This window comes from Pavona decussata, unplaced genomic scaffold (genome assembly GCF_977016875.1).
Source record: "Pavona decussata unplaced genomic scaffold, jaPavDecu1.1 SCAFFOLD_93, whole genome shotgun sequence".
Taxonomy (NCBI): Eukaryota; Metazoa; Cnidaria; class Anthozoa; order Scleractinia; family Agariciidae; genus Pavona; species Pavona decussata.
This window is the reverse complement of record NW_028145510.1, coordinates 466,656-482,650: the sequence shown is the minus strand read 5'-3', so window position 1 is coordinate 482,650 and position 15,995 is coordinate 466,656. Positions and strand designations below refer to the sequence as shown.

At 37.8% G+C, this 15,995-nt stretch overlaps 3 protein-coding genes across 3 annotated transcripts in view; 1 reads left to right on the top strand and 2 right to left on the bottom strand.

The window, feature by feature from the left end:
- The window catches only part of LOC146473447 (uncharacterized), a 31,654-nt gene extending 28,454 nt beyond the window's left edge, over positions 1–3,200 (bottom strand). The window contains exon 1 of the mRNA XM_085118106.1: positions 3,022–3,200. Coding sequence (XP_084974232.1) covers positions 3,022–3,066 — 45 coding nt within the window. The 5' untranslated portion in view covers positions 3,067–3,200. The remainder of the gene's footprint in view (positions 1–3,021) is intronic.
- A 46-nt stretch (positions 3,201–3,246) lies between these two features.
- On the top strand, positions 3,247–10,329 carry LOC146473446 (uncharacterized). The gene is made up of 6 exons (XM_085118115.1): positions 3,247–3,340; positions 5,357–5,439; positions 6,350–6,530; positions 7,561–7,779; positions 8,336–8,474; positions 9,428–10,329. The coding sequence occupies exons 1-6, from the start codon at positions 3,281–3,283 to the stop codon at positions 9,790–9,792; spliced, it is 1,047 nt and encodes a 348-aa protein (XP_084974241.1). The 5' UTR covers positions 3,247–3,280; the 3' UTR covers positions 9,793–10,329.
- Positions 10,299–15,806, bottom strand: LOC146473445 (uncharacterized). The gene is made up of 3 exons (XM_085118114.1): positions 15,650–15,806; positions 13,205–14,297; positions 10,299–12,210 (listed from the first exon to the last, which is right to left on the bottom strand). The coding sequence occupies exons 1-3, from the start codon at positions 15,695–15,697 to the stop codon at positions 11,996–11,998; spliced, it is 1,356 nt and encodes a 451-aa protein (XP_084974240.1). The 5' UTR covers positions 15,698–15,806; the 3' UTR covers positions 10,299–11,995.
- Between the last annotated feature and the right edge of the window lie 189 nt (positions 15,807–15,995).

The window sequence follows — 15,995 nt, the reverse complement described above, 5'->3', positions numbered from 1 at the left end:
GACATTGTGGAATTTTGCCTTATTTGAAAATTCTTAAAAAAATTTCTGATAAATTTTCTTTAAAAAATGTTCACGTTTCTGTTTTAGTGTTTTCTGTGAACAGCAAAAATTTGAACGTAGGTTGTACAGCAAGATTTGGAGAAAGAAAGCGAGAAAAAATGGTCATCGCGACCTACGGTGAGAAAGCCATTGCACATGCTTCTTTCAGGGAAAACCCGGGTTCCATCGTGCATGCGCTCCAACTGGTGAGTGAATGCTGCCTTCGTGTTCCGGCATTTTCCCACAAAATAACAGCTTGTGTGTTCGCGGGATTTCATCAGCTGGCTTCGTCACTTTGTACACGTGGTGCTTTCTTGTCTTGGAGAGCGTGCATGTTAAGCTTGATAGTGGTACAAAAACTGTAGTAAGCCAACTTAAAACTAAACTTTACACTGGAACTTTCAGAGGGGTAAAGGTATCCAAATAGAAAGAACCTTCCACTGAAAGGGATGGATATTTTCTTCAACAACATGTTACACCATTTTGTCATACATAAATGAATCAATCCACAGAGATGTACTCCTGACCCTTTGTCAGACCTGGCCTCTCAAATTCATCCCCATTTTCAGATAGTTTACATACTAGTTTTCTAACTTTCAGACAAAAAGGGTTTAAATCTATACCCTATTTCAGACAACAGCTTAAAATCTACACCCTTTGGGGCCGCACATACCTAATATTTGCTGTTTTTCACGAAGTGAAAGAAGTTGAAATGTCATAGAAGAAAAACAAATGAACAATATTGTTTTAAGTCTCAGGTCGGTGCAGCATCCCATGCTTGTCAAAATGTTCCACACAAATTTATAGAGCTCAGTATCGAGACACCACATTGGTTTCCCTCCGAGGGACACCAGATCTAACATGGTGGCCAGAAATTAATGAAAACATCTGGAATTCACTTTTTGCTACAGAAGCAGTTACTAATTCTCTTTTGAACTTGTGAATTTTCACATAAATACCTAAATTCCAAATACTTTAATTGTTAAGAATGCTAGAAATTACCAGAGGAGCATCATTTTTTACACACGAAACAGCTCTGTCATGGCTGCCATCTTGATGCCACATAAGGTGAAAACATTGAAAAATTCTACATGACTTGTTCTATTTTAAAAGGTACAAACATGTAGGATGCTATCGAGCTGAAAACTTGTAAAAGATGTAGGTACAGTAATCAAGTTACCCCTGATGAAGATAAAACTTAATTTTGAAGGTCTCACAGTTTTGGTGACATCATTTGCAAACCAAGAATACCTTACATAGGGGAGCACCCCTGATACATAATTTATATTGCTTTTCACCAATAATGGATCGAAAGTGAATCTCAACAGGTGGTTTGTTTGATCTAAATCACTGTATCTATTATATAAAGGTTTAAAGGGGAAGTATCAGGGGAATTTGGTGTTATGTCAAAAACTCCAAAATGTTTTTTTTTTTTATCAACAGAAACCTAAAGGTATTGCTTATTTATCTATTTGTAAGTGTCTCTGGCCACAGATGACTGGGTTAGAATGGAATGCAACTTGAAAACAGTTAGGCTAACTGCTTTCAAGTTCTCCCATTTTCGTTCCCAAAATACACTAGCTAAGGGCAGGCCATGAAGTTGTTCCCTTCAAGAATTCAGTTGATTTCTTTTTCTTGATGTTCTAGAATTATTTTGTAACTAGTAAGTGAAGATGTTGCACACCATTTTCATGATAAAAGGTCAAGTGATACTTCCCTTTTAAGGACAGGGAATGGAACACTCCTTCTTTCTAGATACAGAATTGATAACTTTTATTAATATATATTATACACCTGCACAACCTTTAGCGTTGCTTTTTATATATCATCTCAGGCTCGAAGGGTAAACTTGACTTCATGCTGAGATACAAGTACTTTAGAAGCTCTTCTAAAAGGTACACACTTCTAAAACTTCAAGGGTCACTAAATAGCTCCTTAATTAATGAAACCATAGTGATCAATAAATTCTGGATACTGTTGCAAAAATCTACAAGTTAGCTGTGAGCTTTAAATATGAAAGGCCCTATTTTTAAAGGGACCTTTTGATAAAAAGTTGCCTTCATGAAGGCAAATACAGAAGATCCGAATACTGCAAACAGTCTTGTCGGCAAACATTTACGAGTACTGCTGATGGAACCTTCCGCTTTGTTAGTCAACTGTAACATTATGGTCTTGTATCTTTAAAAGTTAAAATTTTTTAACCCCTGTTGGATTAAGCTTTTATCCATTTGTAGTCTTTTTTTAACGAAGACAATAAACACAGAAGTATTTAGGCTTAAGTGATTAACATTAGTACATTCAGCAGTATTTTATCACCAAACAAAAGGTATTGAGACAGCCTCTCTTTGCTCGATTCTTGATAATCATTACCGACGGCAGCTGTTTATTGTTTGACACAAATGAGATAAAAACTAAATATTCAAGTAAGTGATTATAAAAACAACTCAAAGTTTTCAACTGGGCTTATAACATTTCATAAAGCGGCTAAACATCCAGAGAATTGTCAAAATGAGGATTTTTATGTTTTCTTTTCGAGTCCGACAGGGTATTACTAGCTAATTAACTTTTAATAGAAATTTCAAATTGAATGCATGGTGCTTTTCCTCTTTGACCTAAATATCACAAAGACGCAGGAAATTGTTCCTCTTGTACTTTAGCCCAAGAAGCAGACAGCTAAACCCGAAAACCTGTTTAAGATTTCGATATGGTGAAAATAAAACCAATCGAGTGTGTTTTGAAAACGAAACGCTATTATTCGCGCTGTTAAATGGAGACCTCACGATTCTGGTGTTGAAATGGCGTAAAAGAACAGCTGCTTCACTCGGAAATGCGACACACCAAGCAAGCCACATTATGGAACCACAACATTAACAGCAAGGAGAGAAACATAACGCCCATCTTTCCGATAGAAACTAACACGTAAGCCTTTGAATTCACTGAAGTTGCCGAAATCGCGCGTTGAAGCAATACCCATTTACATACCAAGCACGGCTGTGTTATCCTTCGCCTTGGGCGCTCCGCCGCCATTCTTCTCTAGGCCACTAGCTGTTAAATTTGACTGTTATTGGCATGCCAGTTAGGAAACAAAATCGGGACCACGTGTACTTTGCCTCCATACTTTTCAGCGCTCATTCGATCTGTAAACAACTCTTTTTTATTGCGGGTTGTTGACAGGTCAGCGGGTTCATAATTAGTAGCCACGCCTGTTTACTTGGTAGCCTAGCCTTGTTAGGCCTGAGCAATGTTCAGGGGGTGGTTATTTTCAGTTTGCAGGCATTATAGTTCCAAAACTCATAATAAGGTATGTTGAGATGTGTGTTTCATATCCAAGGCCTGTCTGAGCTTTGAACTTTTCACGAGTCAAATTCTGGTCAAATTATGTGATAAATTTGGGCAACAACAATAGTCTTTGTTCTTTATTACATCCAATCCCGGGATCCAGTTTGGATCCAGTTTGGCTGGATAATTACGCTGTTATCTAATTATATTTATCAGTGGGTCTTGTGATACCAAAATGGCAGGACGCAAACACTGCTCAGTCCTGTTAGCAGAACAGACAAATGAATTATGGTAACGGGACTGAGCAAAATCCTGCCATTTGGTCATAAGACTATCACAGCTCACAGCTAATGTTCATATCACAAGAAATTCATGAGAAAAAAAGTTATATATTCAAATAATTTTTTACTGGGAAAATTAAAAGCTATTTGTGAATAACGACAAATCCCTTTACCACCCTCACGGCTACACAGCAATCACTCCAGACGTTGGGATTTCTCTTGGTCAGGACAATAACAAAAAATGCTCAAAATGAAAATCAGAACTTCTTTCTCTCATCTACATTGCTATATTTTGGATCATCCCATGTTTATGTTTTAGACGTCAAGTAACAGCTACTCCCTATATATTTTTAAAATATATGGCCTGCAGCTGTTTTTTGAAGAGCAAACTAATGCCCTGCATTATGCAATAAAACGATTGTCATGCCAAAAAGACTTATTGTGTTTGAAACATCAATTTAACTCAGGTAGAAACAGATTTAAGTAACAAGAGAGAAAAGTTGAATTCTCACTTTTTAAAAGCAGGCCTGTTACGCTGTTGTGATAGTTGTTGTTTAATATGCTCGTCATCAAATGTTGATAAAAAGTTGACTCTACACTGTAATTGAAATTTGCCTGAGGGAATAATTAAGGTGTGGTAAAAACAGCCCTGCAGTTGTAAGGTTCCTAAGGATTTCTTGTTGTTTTTAATTTGTAGACAGCTCATACCCAACAATCATTATGATGGTATATTTTCAAAAACAGTGATATCAAGGCCATGTTTTAAATTTGACTGAAAAAATCCAAAGTAGACATTAATAATTTTTCTTCCTATTTGGGACGTAATTATGGCAAGATCATTCACTATTATATTGGCATGCAGATGACATCTAGACATTTCATCTGGAAGACATCGATCTCTGTCATGAAGTAGTATAAAGTGGCCGCAGTATTCAGCATGTGATTATCATGGAAGAAAGAAAAATTTTGAGTCAGCAAATTATGGCAGTCAAACTGGGCATGAAAGAGGCATGTCACCAATACATGTAAAATTTTTTAAGGATTTTAGGCAAATTTTTGTGGAATGTTTTAATTTTTTTTTTTAGTGGTGTCTATAGGACACCTGCACACCCTTTAGGCTGAAATGTTTTGTTGAACCCATGACCTTCCATACACAAGTTGGAATTGCTCTAACTATTGAACTACTGGGACCTGATATATATAGTGAGTTCACTAACTACAAAAATAGATCATTTAGAATACTAAAGTTCCAAAAATTAATGTGATGTGCATCTGGTATGTTTCTATGATCAGCAGTGTTGAAACTGTCTCTTATATATAGACAGTCCTAAGTGTTTTACTGGAACGAAATTACACCACTTATGAAATTCATGTGAAACTACATTCGGGGCCTGAGTGCCATATTTTCCATATCCTCACCAGTGAGGATATTGATGGTGTAATTTCCCACCTTTTCACCATTGTTTGTACAAACAGTCAGAGAAAATGGTGAGCGATAGATTTGTCTATATAATAAAAAGAAATTATACGGTGGCTTGAAGATGTGAACTTTATTTTCTGGTGTTAAAAACAATATTTTACCACATTGACTTGAAAATAAAAATTCATATCTTTGTACCGCCATGTATTAAATATCCTCTTTATACTGCATGGTGATATAAAAAGTTGTTAATAGTAATTAATTTCTCATGCAGTTAATTGCCACTGTTTCATTTCTCATTTGACTGTAAATATTTTTCTTTTATATTTTGGAATAGGAGAGACAGTTTATAGACTGGAAGAAAGTAGTTCTCAAGGCAGGAGATGGTGGCAATGGGTGTGTTCACTTCAGGAGGAAAAAGTAAGTACCTTATGAAAAATACTAAATTGAAACCAGGATTCAGGATGAACTGGGTTGAGACAAGCTCTTAGGTTGAGACATCTTTAATTTCAGTGTCTTTACAATAATTTATGTTTGCTTTAAGAGTTTTTTAAACCAGTTTTTAAATATTTTAGAAATAATAATTTAATAAGTACTAATTAGTACATACAGTTATGCTTAAAATTATTTACAAAAATTTTATATACATGCATCCTAGCTTGCCATGGGTCTCCCTGTGCAGCTATGCAAGGTCTTGGGTTTGGTTTCTGTAAGGGAATCAGAAGTTTTCGTTGTCCAATGCACAAAAATTCTGTTGGGGATTTTAACCAGTAACTTTGACAGAAGAAGATCTATGAGAAATTATAAAGCACAAGTACATTCTACAATGGCAGTCCAACAATGCCTTTATTGAAAATGGTGGTGTTATGTAAAAATTATGTCACAAAATTGTGCGATACCGACACTGGACTGATTTCTTTTGTTCACAACACAAATGGTTCATTCGGTCTCCGGCTCAGGCTTGCATGCAGGGCTCTATCTGTCTCATGCAGAAAGGAAACAGTCGAGTATTGGTATCTCTTTTGTGTGAGTCGCTTGCATTTTCAAGAAAAGTAATAAGCTATTTCTTGTTATTTCAAGGCAAAAAAAGGCACTCATGCTAGTCATGCCAAAAATTCTTCAACTGATAAATGAGGCAATTGCATGTGTAACTTAAACTCTTTATGATTAAAATGGTAATCCCATGATTCACATAATTTCTGAAAAATAATTAAATTTTAATTACTGTTTTGTCTTGCCCACCAATTCCCGCCTCAGTAATCCAAGGAAGAACCATATGACTGTAATGTTAACTTCAGTTTATGATGTTCATACATTTGTTACAATGTAGATTCCAGCCAAAAGCTGGCCCTGATGGTGGTGATGGTGGCCATGGAGGAAGTGTAGTTCTGGTTGCAGATTACTCTGTAAAGGAGTTTGCTCACCTTCCTAAGCACATCAAAGCAGAGAATGGTGGAGCTGGTAAAGGCGAGGATTGTAAGGGCAAGAATGGCTCAGATCGCATGTTTGAGGTGAATCCCTTTTAGACTAGTTATATCAGTAGTCTTACTTGTTTTTGAATTTGACGTAAAATGAAAATAATATTCAACTATTGTTATTGATGACCTCCAATGGTGTAGCCTGTGAACATAGACATATTTCCGGCTGTTGCTTCTCTCAGCCGGAAATACATCCATGTTCACAGGCGACCATGGGCGTATTATGAACCGTCAACTCACAAAATGACTAGTTCCCAGTTGGCTTGATAGCTTAGTTGGTTGACCACAGCACAGGAATTCCAGTGGCCATGGATTTGAATCCCATTCAAACCTGAATTTTTCAGGTTTTCTTTTTGCAACTGCTGAAGTTGCCTACCCAACTACAGTGGTCTTGCTTCAATAAAATTACTTTTGTTGTTAACATATGTATTAAATACCAGGTAATACCTACTATTAATAATCAAAGATTAGGGAGTGCGTTCGATGATCTCGATCCCAGACTCTCCCTCCTTTGCCAAGTTGATGATGATGTCATCCGCCCCTGCAAAAAAAAATCTGCGGGGGATGCCAGATACACATCCCAAGATCCATCCATTCTTTCCGGCAAATATAAACGTTGTCCCATACATGCAATCTTGACTCCAATCTGTATTTGGAAGGCGTTCTTCCTACGTTGAATGCAATAAGCTCAGAGTTTTGAAATAACAGACTGAAAATCAGACAGCTTCTATGGATTGGCTAAACTTATCAATAAATTGCAAAATTACAAGCTGGGTTTGTGTGAAGTTTTGCAGTTTTCAAAGGTCTTTCATTTTGCTTCTTGTCAGCTAAACTCTCAGTCTGAAATGTTGACAACTAGGTTCAGGTATTGATGATAAGGCCACAACATTTTCATTCCTACGACCAGAGGTTTAGGTATTATTGATAGGCCTATGGTCCTTTCGTGTTTTTACAATAAGTATGTATAACTTGGGACATTTTGTTGCAAATTATAAATTCTCCGGTAATTAGACTATTGATTAGTACTGTTGTTTTCTTACAATAACATGATTGTATTTACCAGGTTCCTCTCGGAACAGTGGTTAAGGCAAATGGTGAAGTTTTAGCAGACTTGACAGCTGAGAGACAAACATTTGTAGCTGCCAGGGGAGGGCTGGGTGGACTTGGAAATGCATACTTCAAGACAGCACTGGATCAAGCTCCCAAAATGCACACTGAGGGGACCCCTGGAGAGGAGAAAGTTGTGGAGTTGGAACTGAAGACCATTGCTGATATTGGCTTGGTTAGTTTGAGAAATGGAGATGGACAGAATAACTACTGTACATTGTAAAATGAAACGAGAAAAAAGGTTTTTTTGACCTGCCAATAATTCAGGCATTTGCTGTGGTTTGACTACATACTGTCATGAACTCTCATAATTGACTCTAATAAATAAATAGGAATTTCAGTGGCTTCCACAGAGTAGATCTTTCATCCACTGTTTCCTGGTCTACTTGGAATTTGGGAATGTTGGTTTTTGTGGAGGGAGGAAACCTTGAGTACCCAGAGAAAAACCTCACGGAGAAAGGATGAGAACCAACAATAAACTCACCCCACACATGGCGTCAACACCGGGAATTGAACCCGGGCCACGTTGGTGGGAGACAAATGCTCTCACCACTGCGCCATCCCTGCTCCCCTAGTTCTAACTAATTAGTTAGAACTAGGGGAGCAGGGATGGTTAACAAACCTTTGACTAGAATTTATTTATTTATTTATTTATTTATTTATTTATTTATTTATTTATTGTTAAATGATAGTGTTTATTTTTAAGAGCCAGGCCTGATTGTACTTTTCAGGTTGGTTTCCCTAATGCTGGCAAGTCTACTCTTTTGAGAGCAATTTCCAGGGCCAAGCCAGCAGTGGCTGCTTATCCTTTTACCACAATAAATCCTTTTGTTGGCATATTGGAGTTTGAAGATTACTCACAGATTGCAGGTACATAACATAACCCAGTTTGATGTTGATTTGACTCACACTTCACTTAGATTGGTCAGACAAAAGGTACAGTACACGTAATTTTTTGATGACATAAAATTATCACTCACTCGTCCAGTTCACCTCCAACAGGGTGTAAGGCTGAAACATAAATGTATACTTATAGTCTGATAAAATTCAACCACAACCTTTTTTCCTTTGGGTAGAGGTTTCTTGGTTGCCCTCCATGCCAGCAAACAAAGAAAGTGCATGCCAGTACGTAATTAATGAACAATTATTGGGCCTGGGCAGATTCAAGGAGATGGAGATATAAGGGCTGCAGCCCCTACCCAACCCATTAGGAGTAAAGAGTACCAGTAGGCCCACACCTCTTCTCAGCTCTATTTTTCACTGGACCCTGGTAACCTTCAGCTCCATTGTTTTTATGCCTCGGGCAAATTCTGGGCAAAATTTAAAACTACCTCAAGTTCAGTACTGTTTGGATTGATGCTTTTAAACAAGAAGTTCCACTAAAAAAGGGCAAGCCACTCCTTCCTCTCACACCTTTCTGAGCATAAAATTCAAATTTAGACATCGTTCAGTCGTGGCACGTTGTTGACTTGGGCATCCTCTGAAAAATATGCCTCAAATTTCATAATATCACCACAGTAATATAAGACATTGATTTCTAATTCTGTTAACAGGGTTTATTCCAAAACTAAGCCAATTTGATCACTAAGAGTTGTTGTTTGTCAGTTGTTTAAGCTCTGATAATTGGTTGACAACTTAAGGTGAGAATGGCCATGCCTGGCCCCTTTGATACCAGAATTTCCTGTTTAATATTAATAGTAATAGCAGTGGTGAGTCACTAAGCTCAAGAGCATGTTAATACCCTAGGCTTAGCTTTTTTGTATCTCTGCAACTTGTCCGTTTTAAGACATTTTCAACTTACATGTAAATCCTTTCTTTTCTAGTGGCAGATATTCCTGGGTTAATAAGTGGAGCTCATCTGAACAAGGGGCTAGGACATGCTTTTCTGCGGCACATTGAGAGGTGTCGCTGCCTGCTCTACGTTTTGGACGTTTCTCAGAAAGACTCATTAGCAACGTTTGCATGTTTACGGGAAGAGTTAGAGCTTTACAAGGAGCAGCTCTCACAAAGACCAGGCGCAATTGTCGCAAATAAGATAGACATGGTTGAATCTGAAAATGAAATTCAAAGAATTGCGGAGGCATTGCCTTTACCCATCATACCGGTATCTGCAAAGTATGGAACAGGTATACCAGAACTGAAAGCAAAAGTACGGAAACTTTTTCATGACTCCATTGTCATTTTCTGAGATATTTTTATTATCTACGTGCAATTAATAATGCCTCATGGAGACCTTGTCGTGAATCAAGGTTGATTAGACAATGTTTGGAAAACTTTATTTAAAATTCACCCACTTGATCCCTTAAAATGTTTCCAAGAAAAATGCCCGTTGGACGCCCAACTTTCATTTTCTAGCTAAAAGCCTATGACGAATAGTAGAGAGGGAAAGGACAGAGTTTTAGGTTTCAAAAGCAGATGTGACTCAGGGGCTTGTGCAAAAGACTGAGAATTGTGGAGGAAGAGATTTCAAAGACCTATTCGTATGTGTATAATACTGTGACAGGCAGACAAGTCATAGTTTGCATAACCTGCCTTTAGGCCATACTGGAGTAGATAGCAAGGTCAAAGGAAAGTGGACATGAAAGAAAAAATGGTGTTGAGTCCTTCTCTCATCCTGTCTGAGCCTTGGTGACAGTTTCAAAGATGGCAACGCCATACTAAAAAAAAAAAAATAGGAATCAGCAGAAAAAAAAAGTGAATAAAAAATAAACATTTTATTGAGTCACCCATCTTCTCATTTTGTGTCAAAAATAAACAAATCACCGGTCAGTGAACATTTACATGGTATAGTTACACATAAAAGGTAAATACATCAGAATATAATACAAATCCAGCAATATTAAAAATAGCATTTGTGGAATAAATACTTTTATATCACATCATTGTTTTGCCAAGAAACATGCACATTATATACAATAACTCCCTAACAACAATGAATAGTTACACTTGATTGTGCTTTGCATCTAATACTACAATGCAGTATTCTTTCACAGCATTTACTTGATACCCAATACCAAGGCTGTTATGCTAAAGAATATTCCAAGAAACCCAAATCTCAGAAGTTAAAACACTAGAGAGATTTAGAATTTTTCACTGGTAAAACTCAATGAAACAGATGTCTGAAAACTTAACGACAGCCCTGTTAGACTAGTCTACTTCTACAATATAGTGAATATTTTGCAAGCCTGGCATATAATTACTTTGGGCAACAATGTCAGTTCCTTGTGGATGGGCACCCTGGAATCTGGGGTTCTTGTTGAACAACATTGTTGCTTGTCGGATCATCCTTGTGGTAGGTAAATCATCACCTAAATTATTTGGGTAACATCACTGTGTGAATTTCACACCAACTAACTAAGTTCTATTAAGCTTAGAAAACATTGTTACAGTCAAAATTCACCAAGTAACGAACTCTCGTTAACCCTAGACTGGAGGACAGAGGGGATTCTGCCCATGGTGACTTTGAACCTGAATAACTTTACAACTTTGTCAGAAATTTATCTGGGAAAAATTTGATGTGGTTGGTTAGTGTTCATTGACTTTCATGTTATCATGACAACCAATTTTGGACAAGTGGTTTTTTCAGAAAATGGAAAATCCATTTTTTTATAAGAAAAATTACTATTCTTACTGTAACTTTTGTGTTTTTATCTCACAATTTTATTAGTGTTCCTTTATTGGTTCTGATTACTTTTCACTTAATTTTGGCGCTTCCTAAAGTTTTGGGGAAATCCAAGATGGCTGCCTTTAGTAATCATGATTTGATTACCACGTTAGATGACATCACTTCTTGTTACGAACCTCAAAGGAAACATCTTTGGACATACTATCTCTCCTCCAAGCCTCAATAGTTGCAAAGTTATGGAGGGGGGCAGAATCCCCCTACCCCACCCCCAAAACACAAAAAAGCCTGGTCTGGATAGGGTTAAGGTCCACCTTTCTTACATGGCCACTTTCTACAACACCAAGTTTCATCTTGTTAATATATTTAGACCCAACGTAAATGACCACTTCTTCTAGGGCGTGTTCACGTTGTACCGGACCCAAAGTTTGGATCCATGAGAAAATTTACACAGATTGACCTTCTGATCACACTGCACCTACTATCTGCACCACCTATCCACGAGAGTTTATAATGGGCCTACTCGAAAGAAAAAGGTAACTTTTGGATGCATATGCCACTTTGAAATCCCTACATGTGTGGTGAATAGTATGCAATTTTTTCTGGCGCCGCCACGTACTGCAAATTTAGATAAGTGCAAGTATTTTGCAGGTAAATTGGAACATAGCCCTACCCAACCATCTTTTAATGGTCACAGATGAGAATTTTGACTGCACTAGAGCTTGTATAAAACACTTCACGACTTGCTTGATTACTTGGCCTGACATTTTTAGTCTTCATTTATCACCCAGCCATCAACAGAAGACATGGGTGAAGCTGCTGAAGACTCACTAGGTGCACTTGATGAAGGTGGAGAGTAAGTGACTGATGACTGCATTGGAAGAGCTGGAAAGGACACTGCTGCATCGCTATCATGAGCTGGCTGTGTGAAAAATGGATCAGGGTTGTTGAACACATCAAAACATCTTGGGAGACTGGAATTACCTGACAACAAACAATTAAACAATAACTTTAGCAGGACTAATGAATTAGAGATGTACTCTCATTACTGTGAACTATAAAGCTGGTGATTGTTTTCATTAACTTCTTTTGGGCATCTTTGAAGGTGCTTAAGGGGTTATGCTTCTTGTACTCCAAGTAACTGGAATCCACAGCATTTTTTGGGGATCCAAGCAGATGGTATCTTTACACTCTACCCCTCCCCCCACCCCCAAAGAAGGAAGGACACCAGGAAGACCCTCCCTTCCCCAAACTTTGGGACAGTCCCTGACACTGATTCACCTGCATGTAATGATTGGCCAAACTTAAGCTGACATATATTTTTGTAAGACAGCCTACGGTGCAACATTGTTTTGCTTTTTCATTTTGGCATGTGAAACAATCAAAAACAGCAGATTTGATGCTGTTGCAGGGCAGATGACAGTTAATCATGACCATTTCTAGCGATGCAATCGGAAGATGGGGAGGATCTGCCCCAAGGTGCAAACTCTAACCCTTTGATGAAGCATTTTTCTTCCATAGGAAATGGTAACCCTTTCACATACCTACAGTAGAAACACTATCTTTTTTCATTGGGTCTGTTCGAGATATTTTGAAAGGCCCTTTTAAATACCTAAATGACAATTTCCCCCTACCCTTTTCTATACTTCGGCTCATGAAATCCCTTTTATATACTTCCATCCTGGAAAAGGTACCCCTTTTGGGGGGAGCCTCCCTTATAGGGAGGACAACACATTTAAGAAGTTCTGCCTGGATGAAAGATTTCTACAAAGCCAACTACACTGTTTATACATTTTCTTGATGATGAGTCCTAATGAATTTACTAATGGTAGTGGTTTCATCACACAGCAGAAGATAGTCAGTTTTTCTGTTGTTATTATAGTAAAGTTGTTTGTTGTGTCTGTTTGACAACGGTAATGTTCATGACAGAAAATAGTTATATTGCAAGGAACAGACTCCCTGCCTTTTACCAACTTACCTCTTAAGCACAAGAAAGTCAGGAAGTCTTCTGTCTTTGCTATATTAGCTGGTATGTAGATCTCTCCTAGTGGACTCACAAGCCTTCTGTTTTTAAACTTATGTTTAAGTCTTCTTCTGACTTTTCCCTGCAGTGAATTTGACACTTGTTGTCCCAGTTCACAAATCTTATTAGTTTTACAAGAAGAGTCACTGGAAGGACCTGAACTTTGTTCTAATTTCTCAAACTTATCCTTCTGCAAACCAGTTTTCTTCTTGATTTTAGCACTGCTAAAATCTCTATCCATTTGATCTTCACTATCTTTCTTCATAAAACCTGTAGCTGGTTGTTTTCCATCTCTTACAGTTGCACTAAATTTCTCAGTCAAACTCTGAACAACTTTGCTTTTCTGATGACCTTTTATCTTTCTGTCGTTGAGTAACTTGTGTACAGCTGCTTTGCTTTTAGGTAGAATCATCAACTCTTTTCCCTTGGAAGATTGTGTAACTTGGCTTGTTTTACCTGGACTTTTTAGCTCTTTCCGTACAATAGATTCACTGAACAACTTCTTCATTTTCTTTCCATCATCTTTTCTTCTCTCAGTGATCTCTCCAACACCTTTTCCTTTTTTCAGTTTTATTGATCCTTTATTACTTCCCTTATGGAATCCTTCCTTGTCTCTCTTTTCACTTTCTCTCTTTTTCTTTTTAACAGAAGTAAAAGTAATTTCCGCAACATCCTTTCTCTTCAACGGTTTGGTTAACACCGGACTGGTTCCTTGGGAAGTTCCACTTTCTCTTTCCTCGATGCCGTTCTTTTTCTTTTCAGGGGAATCCCCACACTGCTTTGTAGCATTTTTCAGTTTCTTCTTGACAGAAGACTTTATGCGAAACCTCGTATTGGTGCCAGTGCAAATAGATCTAGTTGCAACTGGTTCAGCGGGCTTGTCTTGTTCCTTCTCGAAAGCTTTGGTATTGGTACAAACAGATCTAGCTGATACAACTGGTTCAGCAAGTTTTTCTTGTTTCTTCTGATAAGCTACTTTCAGTGATGCCTGCAGTGCCCTCCTCAATTCTACTTCTTCTTTGTGTAACAGACCTCCCCCGAAAAACTCCTATGGAATACATGATATAATTTACTCTAGTACAAATATTCGATCTAAATTCAAGTTAATCCTCTACTTCAAGAAAGTGAGCTAGAATTAGAAAAAAGTGCTCATTAGCTTTGATTGAAAGGTTACTCATAGTTGAAGCATTTAGTCTGGAGATGAGAATCATCCCAGAGTGTAACCATTCAAATGGAAACTATTGAGGTTTTTAACTTCAGAGTCTGTAGATGTAGTCATAGGTAGTATCACCAACCAAATGACGATGATGTATACATAAGGTACATTGTTTTACCTTTTTGCTGAAAGAAGTTCTTGACACTCTCCATGTAGCCTCCTACACAGACGTTGTTTAGCTTGTCACGTTAACACACTTCTCCCCACAAAGTGCGTGACGTGACGAGCCAAAGGAATGTCTGCGTAGGACGCTGCTCTCCATGGTAAGAAGCAAGAGTGCTCAAATCAATCAGAAACAACCCAATAATTGGTTACTGGATTTAATAAGAAACATAGTTTGGTCTAAATGTTGAGTTAAGTCTTGAGTTTGCAAATCCCCAAATCACTAATTAATGACTAAAACTTGCCTTCACCTGCTAAACATAAAGCAGAAATAAGAGCTCCGAATTAAATTACAAACATTAATTTTGAGATGATTGGATTTAGAACGTACATAAATTGATCTGAACACGCAGTCTCTTTTTACTCCTGAGACAAGACGGTAATTCTTAAAAGCGGTCTCTAACTGGGCGACGTTTACAATCCTGTTCTTACTGTGCTTTACAAATAAAAGCTGGGTAATAAGGAGATCTTAAAGACTAACTTAAGGATGGAAAAACCTTAAAAATACACCAAGAGCTTTAACTTGAAGCTTAATGAAAGGTGTAAGTTACATTATCCATGGCTCGCGCACACTCTGATATGTTAGGGTCCTGATAATCTTTATCATTTTTAATTGATGAATGCAACTTCTCTTGAACATATGCAGGTCACTCAAAACCGTGATTGAAAAGTACATTTAGGTTACTTGAAACTCACGATTACTGGGACACTTGTTGATTTCGCACTCATGCCACACAATTGCAAGCGATCGATACTTCGCTTCGAATACGAAATATACACGACCTCTTTCAGTACATTGTATTCATCGATTCTAAAGAAAAATTGACAAACATTTGCCAAAGTTCATTCTGAACTTGTTGTATTAGCAGAGCAAGGCCTAACTTTTAACTTTTACAAGTTCGCTTTATCAAGTCATTGTTTTGAAACTGGCTTTACACTGGGAGAGCACGTTTGCCGCGCGGAGCAAAACAACACTCACGAATCTACCTAAATACTCCAAAACATTCACTTAAACAACTTACCGTTGCGGAACGCACTTTCCGTTGTCGTTTGGGTCTTTTATCAGCCATTTTGAACTATACTGCGAAGCCAAAGCAAACTAAATGAAGAAAGCACAAAGACCACATGCAAGATTACCCGCCATCTTCCCGAACTAATTTGTTCCCAGTCCCGCTCGGACATATCGTGTGTTCCGCGCACGTGCCAGTGGTCAACAGGTCAAGGGGTGTGTAAAAGGCACAAGAGCCGCCTCATGGATCCCTTCGAGAAACGGAAATGCGTAGTTTCCCCAACACAAAATTAAAGATATAACAAGTTCATGAAAAGCTCGGCTAATAACGTCAGAGTTATTGCGGTGGCTTTAACAAT

Coding starts and splice junctions, on each gene's coding strand:
- LOC146473446 (XM_085118115.1), top strand. CDS start 3,281: ATGTTCAGGGGGTGGTTATTTTCAGTTTGCAGGCATTATAGTTCCAAA. Junction 3,341..5,356: donor GTTCCAAAACTCATAATAAG/GTATGTTGAGAT, acceptor ATTTTGGAATAG/GAGAGACAGTTTATAGACTG. Junction 5,440..6,349: donor GTTCACTTCAGGAGGAAAAA/GTAAGTACCTTA, acceptor GTTACAATGTAG/ATTCCAGCCAAAAGCTGGCC.
- LOC146473445 (XM_085118114.1), bottom strand. CDS start 15,697: ATGGCTGATAAAAGACCCAAACGACAACGGAAAGTGCGTTCCGCAACG. Junction 14,298..15,649: donor GGAAAGTGCGTTCCGCAACG/GTAAGTTGTTTA, acceptor TGTATTCCATAG/GAGTTTTTCGGGGGAGGTCT. Junction 12,211..13,204: donor GACTTTCTTGTGCTTAAGAG/GTAAGTTGGTAA, acceptor GTTTGTTGTCAG/GTAATTCCAGTCTCCCAAGA.